The sequence below is a fragment of the Lolium perenne genome, chromosome 3 (assembly GCF_019359855.2).
Source record: "Lolium perenne isolate Kyuss_39 chromosome 3, Kyuss_2.0, whole genome shotgun sequence".
NCBI classification, from domain to species: Eukaryota; Viridiplantae; Streptophyta; class Magnoliopsida; order Poales; family Poaceae; genus Lolium; species Lolium perenne.
In genome coordinates this window covers 281,384,758-281,403,375 of record NC_067246.2, presented here as the reverse complement: position 1 = coordinate 281,403,375, position 18,618 = coordinate 281,384,758, and the positions used below count along the sequence as shown (strand labels likewise).

The window sequence follows — 18,618 nt, the reverse complement described above, 5'->3', positions numbered from 1 at the left end:
TTGGGGGCAGATCTGAGAGATTTTCGTGCAGCCTGGTCAACGGGCCAAACCAGGCCTGAGACCGGGCTGCCTGGCGTAAGAGCCGTCCGACCGGGCCAGGGACCGGGCCACAGACCGGGCCTCCTGATGTGAGGGCTGGTCAGACTGGGCCGCCTGGTGCGAGGGTCGGTCCGATCGGGCCACAGACCGGACCGTCCGGTGCAAACCGACCTCGGGCTGGGCCAGCACCGAGCGAGGCTGAAAACCTTACTGGATAGTGCACGGTGTGCACCGGTTAGCGCCGGGCCAGCCGGTGTAAAGGCCGGTCCGACCGGGCGTGAGGCCGGACTACTTCAGGTCAAAACCTTTTTCTTTGATTGACTCAACCAATTTTGTTGGAAAGATAACGACAAATAGAACCCAACAAAAACTGGAAATATGGAGACTCCTCACAGGATATTTTTAGATGATTCTAGAGAGGGAGTCTCCCACCGTTAAGAAACGGTGAAGGCGTCCAAACTCGAAAACGCAATAGAAGATGCATGCGGATTCCGTTTTTGATGAACTTGGGCTTGCTGTAAAGCTAGCAACAAGCTCAAGAACCTCACACAGAGAAACACCAAGAAGTAATAGGGATATGCAAAGTATGCAAAGGATTGAGCTCCCTAAGACGATGCGATCAAGTTACCCAACCGAAAGCCCCTCTTGATAGTGCGGCTATCTATCCTATAATCCGATCTCCCAACAACCACCTTGAGACCGGTAAAATAAAAACCTAGAAAGGCCATACCTTTGCCTTGTGCATCCCGCTTGATCTTGATGATAACTCTTCAAGCTCCACTCAAGCCGGAATGCCTCACTTGATTATTGTTACTTCGTGAAGACTCACAAATGCTCCCCCATACACCATGATGGGAAAGCTCCATTGATGCAATCTTCACATGTCCATTATCACCAAATGAACGGCAAGCTTCAAGTATATGATCCTCTTGAGATGCTCAACTTGAACTTGCCCAACTCAACCTTGATGACGATCACCACTTGATGTCATCCTCTCATGGGCTATATTAAATCTCACTTTGGATGCATGCCCATCGAAAGATACCTAACCCACATAGACAACACAAGGGCACATATATGATGGGTTAGTTCATAAAGCATAATTGACAAGACTTACCATACCACACGACTTCATGTGGCACATTCTTCATGCTTCATGTGTTGACCAATCTTGAATCTATTCTCCACTCTTTGTATTGGTCAACCTTGTATCTTCTCATGCTCTATCATACTATCTTGAGGTGCATATAGAATTCTTCATTTGTTTGCATGCTCTAAATTTTAGTTACCCATAGCTCAACTTATGAGACTATCATGACACCGACTTAGATCCATAACTTGAATTCTTCACTTGGAATCAAGCACTCAAGATCTGATCATTCATTGCTTATCACATAAGCTAGAGCATGGCTAATATTGAGTTCCACATAAGAACTCCAACTTCATTTCTTCTTCTTGATCATATCACATATATATCTTCAAATCGATGATCTTGATGCCAATACACAAGGTATATTTTAATCTTCATGGCATCCATACTTGAATCGAACATATGGAATACAAGTAGTACATATGGAATATCCCTTCATATAAACTCAATGAAAACATTAGTCCATAGGGGTTGTCACTAATTATCAAAACCACACATAGGGGCAATATACCCTTACAGTTTTAATATAATATGGTAATGAGAGTATATATTTATAAATAGTCATTTATGTTTTGCATAAGGTCAAAGATGATGGGATTCGTAGCATAGAAAACAAAAAATTTCCTACCGCAAGAACGAATAACAAGCCAAGATCTAATCTTGTAGATGGTAGCAACGAGATGAAGATCATGAGACTAACCCTCGAAGATTCCAAAGCCTACGAGATTAGATCTCGTTGTTGATGTAGTCGATCACTTGCCGCTTTCAAAAGCGCGTAGAAGATCTTAACGGTGCCACAGTCGGGTAGCACCTCCGTACTCGGTCACACGTTCGGTGTTGATGAACGACGTCCTTCTCCCCGTTCCAGCGGGCAGCGGATGTAGTAGATCCTCCTCGGAATCCCGACAGCACGACGGCGTGGTGTCGGTGGTGGTGGAGATCTCCGGCAGGGCTTCGCCGTAAGCGCTGCGGGATAAGAAGGAGGAGGGAGTAGCTAGGGTTTGGGAGAGAGAGGGGGGCTTGGGGGCGCCGGCCAGGGTGCCCCTTGGTGGTGCGGACAACTTGTATAGCCAGCCCCTCCCTCTCCCCCTCATTATAGGGTTTTCCCAAAATCCGAATAAGAGTCCAACTCAAAAACTTCCATATTGGTGAAACCTAGGTCAAGTGGGATTGCTCCCTTTCCTTGCTTCATGGCCGGCCAACTAGGTGGAGTCCACCATGGACTCCACCTTCCCACTTGGTGGGTTGGCTAGGGTTGGTGGAGTCCCTCCGGGACTCCTCCTTCCATAGTGATTTATTCCGGATGATTCGAGAAACTTCTACAACCTTCCATAAATTCACCGGACCATTCCCAAACTTGGAATGTGACTTCCTATATATGAATCTTATTCTCCGTACCATTCCGGAACTCCTCGTGATGTCCTGGATCTCATCTGAGACTCCGAACAACATTTGAACTCCATTCCATATTCCATATCTACTTAAAACGACATCAAACCTTAAGTGTGTCACCCTACGGTTCGAGAACTATGCGGACATGATCGAGACTCCTCTCCGATCAATAACTAATAGCGGGATCTGGAGATCCATAATAGCTCCCACATATTCAATGATGAGTTCTTGATCGAAAGAACCATACACATACGATACCGATTCCCTTTGTCACGCGATACTTTACTTGTCCGAGGTTTGATCATCGGTATCTCCACACCTAGTTCAACCTCGTTACCGACAAGTACTCTTTACTCGTATCGTGATATGATATCCCTTGTGAACCAGTCACATGCTTGCAAGCTAATTAGATATCATTCCACCGAGAGGGCCCAGAGTATATCTATCCGTCATTGGGATGGACAAATCCCACTCTTGATCCATATGCATCAACTCACACTTTCCGAATACTTAATCTCATCTTTATAACCACCCATTTACGCAATGGCGTGTGATGTAATCAAAGCATCCTTCCGGTGTAAGTGATTTACATGATCTCATGGTCGAAGGACTAGGTAACTATGTATCGAAAGCTTATAGCAAGTTTGAACTTAATGACTTGATCTCATGCTATTCTTACTATGGGTGTGTCCATCACATCATTCACCTAATGATATGATATTATTATTAATAACATACTATGTTCATGACCAGGAAATCATGATCATCTATTAATCAACAAGCTAGTTAAATGAGAGGCTTACTAGGGACTCTGGTTGTTTACGCAACACACATGTATCAATGTTTTCGGTTAATACAATTATAGCATGGAGTGTAAACATTTATCATGAACACTAAGATATAACAATAACTATTTTATTATTGTCTCTCGGGCATATCTCCAACAAAAGAGATGTACTTAATTATGAGAGACATTACTAGACGAGGGCGGCACGGGAGAAATGGCAATGGCGGCATCGAATTAATTGTTATTATAAATATGTGGAGTAGCTTTTTTGAACATTCCTTTCTAAAAAAAAGAGATTTTCTACGGCTTGATTGCGTCAGACCCTTTGCACTTTCGGTGCGCAATGTGCTGCCCGTGGCCGCCTACAATATACTTCTTATTTCCCAAAATAGGTTGTCTATAGTATTTGGGCAAAGTCAAACTTTTAAAACTTGAACCAACTATAAAGAGAAAATACTTCAAAATCTCAAATTAACATTATTAGAACTTTCATTAAATATATTTTCATATTGTGTGTACGTAGTATTGCATATGTTCATTTTTTTATTGACCAAAAAATACAGGCAACATATTTTGAGGAGGGAGTATTTGAGCGCCCATGGCCAATATCTTCGTCGATCAGAGCAAACAATCTCTTTGGGTGCTGTTGGAATTAAACCCGACATCAACCCAGTCGGCGTGCGTGCCTGAGTATGCCTCCGAGTTGCGTACGGGTTCATCACCGAGTCGTAATCCGTCGGTGTGTTTGGCCGTGTATATATGCTTGTATACGGTACTGCCTAAACCACCACCGTCAAGCCCGTTCTATCCAACTCTCTACCACGTATCCAAAGTTACTGTAAGCAGTTCTTGCATAGTTACTGAATACACAAGAGACTGACTGCTTGCTCTTCGCGACTTTCTCGCCGGGAAGTGCTCAGGCGTGTCGGGGCAGTGTCAACAGGTGCAGCGTCTCCTCTCATGGCTTCCTACAACAGAAGGCTCATCGTTTTCCTGGCTCTCGTGGCAGCCCTGCTTGCCGCGCCAGCGATGTCGGTGGCCAGGACAACGCCCGTGTCCCCGGCGCCGTACATGCCGCCTACCACAGCGTCCGCGGAGACGGAGCTATGGATACCGGCGGCGCCGTCATCGGAAGGTGGAACGACGACACAAGGTTGGGCGACCCCAGAAAAGGATGAGACTTATTACACGCCCTTCCCCGTATGGTTGTACTATACACCTCTCCCGACGCCGTCTCAGGGCTACTATCTGCCCAGCGCCACTGCCGTCGAATCGACCCCCGGAACGGCTGCGGCACTGTCGGTCGCCGGCGTGATGGCCATGATGCTGTTATAAGTTCTTTCATCAGTTTGATGATATACTTCCTTCCATCCTTAGTAAGTGCCAGGTTTTAGGTTCAGATTTGGACTAAACTAAGGCTATTGCTCCGGTGTCCCCCCCTTCTAAACTTTGTTCTATTTAGATGGCTAGGATCTGCTGATACCCCTTCGTGGGTTGACTTAACATTTGTGTTTGGTTCATGGGCAAACATGTACGGGATGAGATGGGATAAAATATGTTTAATTAACGCTTAATAGAAAAATATAAATATGCCATTAACACACCGGTTAATACGTAATTAATGGGTCCTTTTCCCTTTGTGGTGGAGGCCGGACCTAGCGGGCGGCCGCCTACCCGTGCCTAGCAAGGTCACTACCCACACATACTTAGCGAGGCCGTTTCTTCGACTTGGTGTGGCGCAGACGTAGCAAGCTCGTTGCTCGCCACGCCATGGAGGCCGCCGCCGCCGAGCTAGGGAGCCACGTTGAAAATCAAGCCCGCCGCTTACTCCGCCCTGGAGGCCGCCGATGTCGAGCTGGGGAGCCACGCGGAAAAGCAAGCCCACCACTCGTCGTGACATGGTGGCCGCCGCTGAGCTGGAGAGCCACACATACGACGGTGGCAGGTGTCGGAGTCGCGTCGACGGCCATGGATTTTCAGGCGGCTAGTGAGATTAGTCATGAAATTCACGGATCATATGGTCCAGCCTTTCTCAGAAATATTCGGCTTTTGGGATGGGAACATCCATATTTTCTGGTCACGAACCAAACGCACGTTTACCACCTGAACGTCGTTCGCCAGGGGGGGGACACCGGAGCACAGCCCCTAAACTAAAGCCTCGACACATCTGAGAGAGTAGTTTAGTTGCATATCTTCCATCAGTATGTAGTCAAGTCTAGTCGTGTCTATTATGGTACCAGAAGTTTTTACATTATTACTACAGTACTATATTCCAACTCTCTATCCAAAGTTCGTGTAAGCAGTTCTTGCATAGTTACTGAATTCAATGATTGTTGTACACAATCAAGTGTTGCCCGCCCATCACCAGATAAACTTGTCTGCTACTGCATTGCTGAATTACAGTACTAGCACTCCATGATATAGTCAAAACTAGCCAGCGTTAGCCCAAAGATTCTGCAGTTCGTACACAAGATACATCAGATCTGAGTGAATAGTCTTCTCGTGGGTCAGCTTCTTTCTAAATCAGAATGTTCTCTCTAAATCAGAATATTATCGATCCAGAAACACCACAAAACAATGGTTGAAGGAAAAGGGTCAGTAACAACCACTACTGCTATCACTTCAAATTTCATTTTCCATGCAGTTGCACACTTTGGAGTGATAACAGCATAAGATATACACGCCTTCACAATCACCCACCCAATAAACTCCAAAAATTACACAGCTGCACTCCACACAAGAGAAAAGAGGGGGTTAGCATTCATATTAAATTTACGTGGCACATAAAGATTTGCCGGATCTGAACCTCAAGGGGATTTTACAAGTAGGTGTTCATATAGTTTTGTGGGGTTGTTGTGAATGATCGATGGGTTTGCATCTTCCAGACGCTCTGCGAGCGATCTGAGCATAGAGACCAGATGCCGAGTGTTCTTCGTACATCTGCATACCAGATCCAGATACTGCATCGCCTCCTGGGGCATGAGGCCAGTCATGAAGAAAGGGAAGAGCTTCGAATGTGTCATCTCCATTGTATCCATCGCCTCTGATGCCCATCCGGAATTAGACTTGTCAGCAACACTTCCTTCCTCACGCTGCATCCGCCGAACTGATTCCAATCGTGGAAGCATATCCTTCTCTTCCTCCTTGAAGTGCTCTTTGGTGTGATCCTGCCAGTGATTGATTAATTCTTAGACCCACACCAAGCATGCAAAACATGTATATGCAGCTATAGATATAGATTTCTGACGGCTTATGTAACCATCCTATCACAATTCACAAGAGATCAATTCTGAATATTTAGGTAAATCTTTCGCATTATTCTGGCCTGTATGTACATCCATTTTCTGTATTGTCTCAATAACTATTGAATACTACATTTCAAAAGTTATCAGCTCTTCCTAGCTGGTTTTGAGCGAAACTACCATTGTCAGCATACCACCTTGATGCCAAGATTCTACGCAGTGAGGCAGTCCAATATATTATATAGTACCAAGTATCAAATATGCAAGGAATATGTGTGACTGGTCTCACAATCAAAGTGCTGAAGCATTTATGGAACTGCTCATGATGATTATGCTCTAACATGTAGGATCTTAGTAGTTTGCTGACCTACGTCAACTCCTTTCATCAGTTTGGTAGGCACATGTGGATAGACCTAGCTGTAGTGAGAATAAACAGCTACAAATCCAATGTCTTCCAAAGTAAATTTCTTAATTGCTTGGACCAGGCTGCACCCTACTTTTCCTCAACTTTTCACGCATACAATTCTAGTGAAAGTGGTAGAGCTGTACGCAGTAGCAATGGTGGAGGATCTATGCCAAATTCTGAGTAAATGAAGACACTAAATTAACCCCATAGTGCTGCTCAAATCCTCAAAAGCAAATCTTACAAGGTAAACAGGTCGGTCCAGGCTGCATCCTACTTTCTCCTCAACTTTCCACACACATAACACTAATGTAGTGTGCTAGGAGAGCTGTACGCAACTGCCATGGTTGTGGATCTGTATCCAACTTGTAAAATCAACCCTACAATGTGCTGTTCAAACTATGAAGTTTTATAGAGCAAACAGGTCGGTAGTGGCCCTTATCCAGGGCCACATGATCTTCCTTGTTCTTGAAAAGTGCAAGGGGACAGTAGTGCAACACAACCAGCTTTTTCGTGAAGAAGGAAGGAATCAGTTTTTTTTTTCATCTCTCCTGGAACTAGGTGAACTCTCATCATTGTACTTCACTTTCGGTCACTACTTTTCTGAGAATCTCCCATGTCAGGTTATTAGCAAAAGGGGTACTGATTATGAGAGGATAACATCCACACCAACAAATTACTGGCGCTACTTTTGTCTGAAGGCAGTAGAGAAGTCTTGCAAGTTACAAAAGGTGAAGTTTGCATATCAACCTCCGTGAAACGGCTTTTGGTATGGCACACTTCCAAAGCTACCTACACTAGTGTATCGCCTATTCTTTCCGGCGCCATATTGAAACCTACTAGGTAGTACTAGTACATTTCAAACACAAACTTGCAAGATTTCACAAGCAATGCAGAGTACAGAACAGTAAAGCTCCAAGCATGAAGCAACCAACCAAATGCAGTTTAGAGTAACCACCAAAAGAGCATGTACCTGCAACGCTTTGAGGCGAACCGCGAGGTTGACCAGCACCTCATGGAAGAGGGGGCTGCCCAGCTCCAAGGTCAGAAGCGTTTTTATATCTTCCTTGATTCCGTTCATCATGGGCAGGTGCTTCCCGTGCTGCTCCTGAACCTTATCGCACACCCCTGGCGCATAGAATAATTAGGATCAGATTAGACTGCAGCTACACAACCATATCGGCGTGATTAAACAACTTTACAATTAAGCTCTGGGATCGAGGAGGGCATATACGGGCGTTTGGTCTAGTGGTATGATTCCCGCTTCGGGTGCGGGAGGTCGTGAGTTCGATTCTCGCAACGCCCCCAGACATTTTTGTCTGTTTTTTTTCTTTAGTTGGAACATGACGAATGGGTGTGCTATTTTCTAGTATCAGTACTGTAGCTTTCGCGCGGTGCTACACGACATTGCTCTAACTTTTGTTACCTTGTTCGTTTACCAACCGGGAGAAGGCATGTACAGCTACAAAGGTGAGGGAACCAGAGGGAGGCCTTTTGATCGGACAGGGAAGGCATAGTGTAGAAAATGGAAAAGAACGCTACAATCTCTATCCCTTGTTGTCACAGGAGATTCCGCAAATCCATCAAAATTCAGCAGCTCGAGTACACAGCAATTATAGCAGAGGATCGGAGCAGTTGCCCGTAGACAGTGAATGCACCTAAAATAACGAGGCAGTAAGGACGAACAGGAAGTGTCGATGAGGAAAGTGAAAATATGCAGCCACCCACCGAATTGGCCAATTGCAAATGCACTTTAAAAACGTCATGGAAACCAATGCACACGCAAAATGTGGAGGGGGAGCTGGGAATGCGATGGTGGTCAATCAGCAGCTGAGGCTTGAACAAGGTGATGCTACTATGGATACTGACGCGCAAGACAATGCAGATGCTGATGCTGATAATATGCAAACATGATGGAGTCCTTTCTCGATGCCTTCAGGAGGAACTGTCCTATCTTGACGCTGTTTGATCATCTCCCGGAGAGTTTCTACTCTCTGTGCGCTGTAACAGAGATTTTCTTTTGTTTAGAAGGGGTGGCTTTTGGCCTTTTAGCTCGTTGGTGCTGGAGTAGTTTCTCTTTTTTTGCTGTTGTTTTGCTGTATATATAACTAGACAAAAAACCTGACGATGTATTTTCGTTATCCCATGATAATGAAAATTCGATCCCCAGTGGGGGATTGCTTGGAAAAAAAGAAAAAAAAATGCACACGCAAAATCCTCGTATTAGAGCGGTGCAAAATTCCAAAGTGGCAAAACAGCGTTGTGCCAAAATTGATCCGTGGACAGCGAAAATATTTGAAACGGATGGGGAATGGGATCGGGGTGAGAAATTGACCTGGAAAGGAAGCCCTCTGGATGTCGGGGAAGAGCACCCGCTCCTCCATCCTGGCGTGCTCCAGCATGACCTCCATGGCGTCCCCGTACCACTTCCCGAGCCGCCTGACCTCGGCGCCCTCCAACGGCACGGTCCTTCCCCCTTTCCCGGGCTTCTTCGCCCCCTTCTTCACCATCTCCGCGAGCTTGGCCGCGACGCCGTCGAGGTGGCGCTCGGCGCTGCGGTGCTGCAGGCGCACCATCTCGGCGACCTCCTCGGCGGCGGCGGCGGCGAGGGAGGCGCGGGTGGCGGGGCGGCGCGGGGGCGGCGCGACGGCGGGCTTGCCCTCGAAGCGCGCGTCGACGTGGCGGAGCAGCTCGTCGGCGGCGCCGCAGAGCTCGGGGTCGGCGGCGGAGAGGCGCAGCACGGGGCGGCCGAGCGGGGCCGCCTCGGAGGGCGTGAAGTGCAGCGGCGCGGCGGCTTTGTAGAGGAGCGCGACGCGGAGGCGCCACGCGACCGGGCAGCCGTCGGAGCCGTAGACGCGGACGACGGTGTGCTCGTCGGCGTCGGGGTCGGGGTCGACGGAGATGGAGGCGGAGGGGGATCTGGCGAGCGCGTACGGGGAGACGGTGGTAGCGGTGTTGCCGCCGGACGCCGTGGTGGAGGCGGTGCGGTGGGGAGGCGGGGAGGTCGCCGGCGACGGGCGGTCCCGGCGGGGGGACGGGGAGCAGTTGCCCATGGGGAGCCGGAGCCGGAGCGGCGGCGGTGGGGAGAGGAGGGGTTTGCGTTAATGACGCTGGGGGAGAGAGGAGCCGGAGGTGGCGAGTGTTGTGTTGCTTCGGGGCGTTGGGGTGCGGGCGACGTTGGCGGAGCGGAAGGTGGGGCCTGCTTCGGGGGGCGGCCGTTTGGGTGTCGTGTGTGGGTTTTGAGATGGAGGGATCACCGGATCAGAGGATGCTCTTGTCGCTGTCAAAGAAGATGGTGATTTGCTTCGGAACAAAGTGTTTTGGTGGTTTAGGTGTTAGGGCATCACCAGCGGCGCGACGCAAACGGACGGCGACCGTTTTCGTCCGCTTTGACCGGAAATACGTCTGAGGCCTGTTTCAGCGGGGCGACACAAAGTGACCGGGCCGTCCACGGAAACGCAAACCTGGCCCAAATATGGCCCGCCTGGCAGCGACCGTGCGTCGATGCGTCTTCTCAAACGCGCCAGCGACTGCAAAGTCGCGTCTCTTCGGCACTCTGCGCCACGTTAATGGCGACGATGCCTCGGCTGCCGAGCGGCCGCCCACCTCCGCCAACCACGTTAATGGCGACGCCACGCGTCCCGCGGCCACCGCATGCCGCCGGCCTATATAAAGGGGCCGCGCGTTCTTCTTCCTCATCCACTACTCCAAAGAAACCCTAGCCGCCACTGATGTCTATGCGTGCTTCTATTCTTGTAGACAGTGTTGGGCCTCCAAGAGCAGAGGTTTGTAGAACAGCAGCAAGTTTCCCTTAAGTGGATCACCCAAGGTTTATCGAACTCAGGGAGGAAGAGGTCAAAGATATCCCTCTCAAGCAACCCTGCAACCACAAAGCAAGAAGTCTCTTGTGTCCCCAACACACCTAATAGGTGCACTAGTTCGGCGAAGAGATAGTGAAATACAGGTGGTATGAATAAGTATGAGCAAAGAGTAACGGCGCCGAGAAAAGTGCTTTGCTGCCCAGATCGGCGTGTGGTTGATGGTGGTAATATTGCGGACAAGACGGATGCAGTAGAACGAAGAAACAAGCGATGATAGCAGTATTTAGGAACAAGGCCTAGGGATTATACTTTCACTAGTGGACACTCTCAACTTTGATCACATAACAGAATAAATAGATAGATGCTAGACTCTACACTCTCTTGTTAGATGATGAACACCACTAACTGTGTAGGATTACACGAACCCTCAATGCCGGAGTTAACAAGCTCCACAATATTCGATATTCATATTTAAATAACCTTAGAGTGCACGACAGATCAACACAACTAAACCAAGTACTAACATAGCATCACACTGTCACCTTCACGCTACGAAAGGAGGAATAGATGTGGTGACCCGGCATACCACTGCATGGTGTAGTATGCAAGTCTGATATAACACCAATGAAACACCGTTCCACTAGTATTATATCGCTCAGAGTGGTACAACAGAAACATATGCGGGTCCAAGGCATGTCTATAGAATTACATACAGATTCTGTTACAAAAGATCAGCACCGCCTCCTACTTTACAATGAGGTAAAACTGCAAATAAACTCCAGAAGAACGACTCGTGGTCTAAGCCTATCACGAACTCTATTTGTAGAGTATTTAACTAGCTATAGAGGCTATGAATAGATTCTAGCTAAATAGGAGCTAGGTTTAGGAAGCTAGTTCCATTCTATGTCTAGTTTAGGTTTTATACTTGTTGAAGGTGGTGTTTGACTCTTCTGATAGGTTCCTGTCCCTTGAAGTAGTTGTTGACTCCTCGGTCTTCGAGTTGCACTGTAGATCCTCCATCGTGGCCTTCATATCTAAGCAGGGGATTTAAGAGTGGGATGAGTACGAGCGTACTCAACAAGTTCATTATAGGAAAGAGGTGTTTAATGCACTAGCTACAGCATTAGACCAGAAAGTCTAATACCAATGCAAGTTTTCATAACCATTTCTTCAAAAGGTTGCTTTTATTCAGAAGAACTATGTCCGTCAGCCTTCACCGGTTTACTAGAACTTCATGGAGCTCCTTTCCGCCGCGTTCGCGATTCCATATCCCGGAACAGGAGTGACAGGTCACGGTTCTTTACACTCTGCAGAGGTGTGTTGCTTTACCCATAAGAGATCTTAACCTTGGTGCCAACCGGGCAATTTCCCCGTCCACACTTCCTATGGTGTGAGGCCCGGTATAAGGTCTAGCCAATCATGTTCCTCCGCTACCTCGAACACCCACCCTTTGTTGCATGCCCCGACCCTGGGTCCTCGCCGGTCCCATTATTCCCATATATTTCAGGGTGGACCCCGACCACGACGACAGTCTGGGATCGAACCAAACTCCTTCGTCGGTAGCTGCAACCCATCATAGACCGCAATACCGTGGGGACTTAGGACTCCCCAGCCTCACCATCTTGCTCCTTCGGGCGACAAGTGTACTACGGACTATGCCGTGGGGACTTAGGACTCCCCAGCCTCACCAGCTTGCCCCCTTGGATTACAAGTGTACTACGGTAGAGCGCATCCGTTGATGAACGAGAGGTGGAAACACTTTTGACTACTCCGTCCCACTCCGGATCTTATGGTTAACACGGATATTACGGCACAAGAATCACTGGCGACATTTGTTGTTTAATCCTAGATGGATATAAACCCGTGCAATGGAACCTCCACCATATCAACACAATCCATGGTTCCATTGCCCACCACATAGTCATATTCATAGTTATGAAAGTAGTGGTTTTGATTTTTATGCAATAGTGATAACCATAATACTTTGCAAGTAATTTGATAGAAATACTCAAATGACATGAGCAAGTGATGAACTTGCCTTTCTTGGCTGCAAGATTATGCAGACAAGGTCTTCGATGCGTAATAACTCCAAATTCTGAAATAGCATCATCGTCCGGTAAGGACGATGTTTAAAAGATTGCCAAGGATGCAATAATGCATAAGTATGAGATGCAATCGTTCTAAACGTAACCTAACCCCGATGATTTAGGATTAGTGAGTGGTAATGATTAGTTCAGGGTGTGTTGCACTTTTAGGGTGATTCACAAACAAGGTTCTTATTCAGGGTTGTGTTGTTTTAGAATCATAAGGAAGTGGTAAAATGCATAGTAACAATCATACACACCAAGAAATAGTAGCTGTATAATAAGTAAAGAGCAGTTGTCAATTTTAAGTCCTATAATGCATGGTTGATGATTACTTATTATATAATTCAAAAGAATAACTTTTGAAGAACATGTTCTTTAATGAAGAACAAGTATGATAATTAGGTTCGTGGGGTTCTATGGTTTACTATGGTTCCAATTGGTTTCTGGGGTAAGTATTAGATGGATCACAACATAGTTGGATTCATCAATAGCTAGAACTTGTAAGGGTTGAACAAAGCCTAAGCATCTTAAGCAATTAATTACACATGGGTGCTATCAAGGTTGGTTATATCTTACTAGTGATAGATAGTTAGGGTTTATAGGTCCTATTAGACAGGATTGATGATGATACCTTATTTTCTTCAAAAGAATAACTTTTGAAGAACATACTTCTTAAGTAATAAGAAGTATTGCAATTAGGGTTGAGGTTGTCTAGGGTTTGCTATTGGATTCACTAAGTAAGGAATGGTGGTTTCCTAAATAGTATGTTTAATAATTATCTCACACTAATAGGGTTTAGTGTGTATGGGATATGATGTCAATATTAGCATGGTTGCTATTGGAGTCCATCACATTGGTGTGATGCTATATAGGTATGAGTAAGGTTGATATTTTTGATGATAGGAACTAGGTTTTAGACTTAAGTGTTCCTGTTTGATCATCAAGGTTTGATGAGATGAACACATGGAATGTTAAAGTCTTAGTGATAGGCTCATATATTTTATGTGGACCTAGACATGCACTTAGTGGTTAATTATGGATCTAGGTATGAAAACAAGGTCTCTTGATTATATGTTCTAACCTAGGTTTTAGGTTAGAACTATTTAGGGTTCACACATAAAATAGTGGGGCTAGGTTTCCTAATGGAATTTAGGGTTTTAGAATTCACATGAAATGATAGGGTTGTACTATTATTCAATATGGAATTAGTTTTCCATATTGTTCTATGATGAATATCTTCATGATGGGTTTGAAGTTATTCATCACTTTAAAAAATTAACACAAGTTTGGATTTGGCTTTTTACTATTTTCAATGAATTAATAATTATGGTAATTATTAATTAGGGTTTAAATCCTTCTAATAAGGATTTAACAAATTAACAATTAAAGAAATTTAGTTTTAATGTTTTCTTTATTTATTTACTGGTTTTTATTTATTTTATACCTTTTTCCTAATTATAGAATTTTAATTTAATTAGGAATAAAAGAAAAGATTTAATTATGAAGTATAAAACAATTAAAGTTTTATTAAAAATAAAAATTTCATATTATATTTTTACTGGGCAGAGTTTCCTTTTCTATGAATTTTGATGTATCATTTATATTTTTCTGAGCTATATAGAATTTTATATGAATTTGCAAAGTTGCAGTAATTAATGAATTTGAAATTAAACTGAATTCTACTAAGTGCACCCGGACCTAAGCTACCCCTAGCCGCTGACTGGTGGACCAGTGGTCCACATCAGCTGCCCAGGTGGCGATGATGTGGCAAGGGGAGCACACTGCCGACGATCGATCGGCGACGGCGCCGGCGTTGGGCTGCCCCCGCAGACGCACTACTGGGCTTGTTCAACTCAACACGTCGCGGTGAACCATCCTGTGGCGGCGCCGCCCCGATTAGGTCACCGGAGTGTGGCCGTCGACGAGATACCGCGGCGGAGCTCACAGGCATATGGCTTGATCATGGTCTAGGACGAATTAGAGCGAGCTAAGATGCTCGGGAGATTCGGTAGCTCACCGCGAGCACGATGGACTTGTCGGCGAGGTGAGGGGGTGTCGCAGTCGCCGGAATCGTTCGATGCCGGCCACGGAGAAGACGACCTGGCGTGGTCACTGGCGGGAGCTTCGGCTTGATTCCTCGCGCTCGGTGACCATGTCAAGGACGGCGGTTCCGATGGTGGTCACGGCGAGGTTAGGGATGGCCTTGAACGGCGGCGATGGTCGGAGTTCGGCTCGGTAAGGGTTTCGGTTCGGGGGAAATTAGGAACGAGGAGGAAGAAATCGAGGCTAGGGCTCGTCCCGGAACTTTTATACGGCGTCGGAGGTTGCCTCGTCACACTGTCGGGCGAGGAGAAGGCGCCAGCACGAGGGAGAAGCTGGCTACGGCGTCTCGCTGGCCACCAGACGTGAAGAAGATGAGGACGAGTTCCTCCGTTTTATTTTTCTGCCGAAGGGGTATGGTGGGCTGGTTGGGCTGTGCTGGGCCGAGAAAGCTGGGCTTCTGATGGGCTGTGCTGGTGGGCTGCTGCGGACAGAGGAGGTCCAGGTGAGATTTTCTCCTCTCCTTTTCTTTTTCCATTTCTGTTTTTATTTTCTGTTTTCCTTTTCTAATTTGCATTCTATTTTAAATTCAAATTTGAACCCTTTTCTATTTTGCAGGTGTTTGATAACTGCAATTTCATGAGGACTAGTAAGAAAATCATTATGTTACTGCATTGTTCTTGAATAAACATTAATAGATATATATATATATGTGGCCTCGCTACAATTTTTAATTAGGCAAGAATTTAGGTATTAGTTTTAATTTCCTTTTTCATTTATGATATAACTCTCTGTTGAATAATTAGAGTTGGTTATGCCTCTTCCAATTGTTTTGGAAGTTATTATTATGACTTGGCTTCATATTTGAGGAATTTGTCAATTGCACATGATTTTATGTGAGCTCCAATGTATTAAATTCAATAATTGAAGCTAAAGATTTTATTAATTTGCCATACTAGGATTCTATCAGTTCTAGTATAACCCCCTTGTTAAGGTTAATACTATCACTACATTTGAAAGTATCTCAGTAAGGATTGTTTCCATCATGGTTTATCTTGTTTACAAAGATAAATGGTTGATCACTACACATATGGTTTAATTATAGGTTATAGAGGTGAAATGGCACCATAATGCATGTGCTAGGGTTAATCTCCCCTAACCATGATAAGGTGGTTGTTTACTTAACATTTTATGTTCTCCTCTAGTTACTATGATATTGAGAATTAGTTTTACTTTCTACCAATTGGCTTCTATTATTAACCTTAATTTATCATTTAAGTAACTACATTGGTTATAGTTCTTTTTATAGTTAACTTTGGTCACATGGATATATGGTTTCTCACCATATAAAGCATAGAGTTTAACTCTAAGGTTTGTTTAGGTTCTTTAATCTATGGAATATAGATGTGGTAGGATTCTACTTATGATCACCAAGTGATTCACAAGTATAGGTTGGGATATAAGCCTAGATTTGATTTCTAGTGATCTCCCTATAATTTTATGTGGGAATGGGATCTACTTATCCTGGTAGGGTTTAACTTATCCTCACATACCTCAAGAGCATGATCATGGATTAGGCATGATCAACTTGTTCTTAATATCTTTACCTCAAGTTCTTAGGGTTTATGATCATTACTCAATTTATAATGTTCAAGGTTGGGCTTCCTAAAATATTTCTAATGGAATAGTTTTTACTTCCATGATCAAGCATTGTCTTGATCAGTTAAGGTATAGCTCTTCTAAATTTACCTTCTTGAATGGGTTTACTAGGGTTGCCTCTAAAGTATATATCCCAGGAGGATGCCTGAAATATTATGTTAGGGTTCTACTTAATCAATGATGATATACTCATCTGGTATATGGATAGTTCTCTTCCTTATATTCAAGTGTTGCCCCCAACTACTTGTGTGTAACACCATAGCTTGGGCTCTCTTATAAAGGGATGGTTATTCTAGGGTTTATGGTGTACTCACAATATCTCAATAGGTATTTAGTCTAAAACTCCACTTGGCTATCTGGGTTGAATTAGTCTCCTCATTACTTTATCAGTTCATGGATATGGTATTATTCCATGTGATGATAGGTTGTCTCACCTCTCCAAGATGAAATGGTTAATCTCCTAATACTTTAGTTCAATGATAGTCCTTGAGTCTTAAATAAGTAAAGCTAAGATTGGTATGAATGGTCTCACTCATTTGGGAAGGGCTTTAATTCTAACCTGAGGTTAGGCTCTATAGAGATTGATGTGATCATCAATGTCTTTGTTAAATATAAATGGTTTATCTCTCTAGAAATTTTCTTTGATAGTATCCTAGGGTTTCTCTTGAAGATAATGTTTTGAATACTTGGTTGCATATCCAAGGTTTAGCTCAAGGTTTGTTATTGCTTCTCTAATAATTATAGTAGATCTCTCACCTCTCTAGGTTTGATGTATATTAATATGGAATAAAGAAGGATATATATTTCTTAGTTGGATCTCTTTGTCTTGTTTCCAAGATTAAAGTAGAATGAATACCATGAGGTTCATGGTAGGATCAAAGATTAGTTTAAGACATGGAGAAGGTGAGTGAAGAATAGTTTCTCCAATTATTGTTACTGGATTTACAATTGAATTGGTGTTCATGTGTTGTGGCAATGATTACCATATTATGATCTGTTATAAGATCAAGTAGTTGATCATTGAGTAAAGTGTTGTTGTGTTGATTATTAGTTCTATTTGATCTAACCCCTTAGATCAATTCATCTCTTCCCAAGACAAAGTTTTAACAAAGTCACATTGAGGTTTATAGCGCTTGACTTGGTGAGCTACTTCAATTCCACCAAGATCAAGTGAAACTTCAGTTACTGTGACTGTTTTACTTTAAAGCGCGAAAATTCCCCAGATTTTCTATGCATGAATGCAATGCACACATCTGTTTCCTCTATTTTTGTAACCCCATTACCTGGGATATTACAATAGATCACATCAATACTATCATAGCAATAGTTAACTTCATAATCTACAAGAGACCACAATCATAACCTACGCCAAGTACTAACACGATGCACACACTATCACCATTACACCGTGCAGGAGGAATAGACTACTTTAATAACATCACTATAGTAGCACACAGATAAATTGTGATACAAAACACATTGCAATCATAAAGAGATATAAATAAGCACTTCACTATGCCATTCATAACAGTGAATAAGTATTCTGTGAAATATAGCCTAAGAGACCCATACGGTGCACACACTGTCACCTTTACACACGTGGGACAAGGAGTCTCCGGAGATCACATAAGTAAAATCCACTTGACTAGCATAATGACATTTAGATTGCAAGCATCATCATATGAATCTCAATCATGTAAGGCAGCTCATGAGATTATTGTATTGAAGTACATAGGAGAGAGATTAACCACATAGCTACCGGTACAGCCCTTAGCCTCGATGGAGAACTACTCCCTCCTCATGGGAGACAGCAGCGGTGATGAAGATGGCGGTGGAGATGGCTGCGGTGTCGATGGAGAAGCCTTCCGGGGGCACTTCCCCGTCCCGGCGGCGTGCCGGAACAGAGACTCATGTCCCCCAGATCTTGGCTTCGCGATGGCGGCGGCTCTGGAAGGTTTCTCGTACCGTGGCTTTTTCGTATCGAAGACTTAGGTCAGG

At 44.7% G+C, this 18,618-nt stretch overlaps 1 protein-coding gene and 1 non-coding gene across 2 annotated transcripts; one reads left to right on the top strand and one right to left on the bottom strand.

The window, feature by feature from the left end:
• Window positions 1-5,949: 5,949 nt before the first annotated feature.
• LOC127344339 (uncharacterized) lies at window positions 5,950-10,227 on the bottom strand. The gene is made up of 3 exons (XM_051370575.2): window positions 9,349-10,227; window positions 7,987-8,141; window positions 5,950-6,535 (listed from the first exon to the last, which is right to left on the bottom strand). The coding sequence occupies exons 1-3, from the start codon at window positions 10,064-10,066 to the stop codon at window positions 6,176-6,178; spliced, it is 1,233 nt and encodes a 410-aa protein (XP_051226535.1). The 5' UTR covers window positions 10,067-10,227; the 3' UTR covers window positions 5,950-6,175.
• Window positions 8,248-8,319, top strand: TRNAP-CGG (transfer RNA proline (anticodon CGG)). Its single transcript has one exon. It is a non-coding gene; the product is annotated as a tRNA-Pro (tRNA).
• Window positions 10,228-18,618: the final 8,391 nt, after the last annotated feature.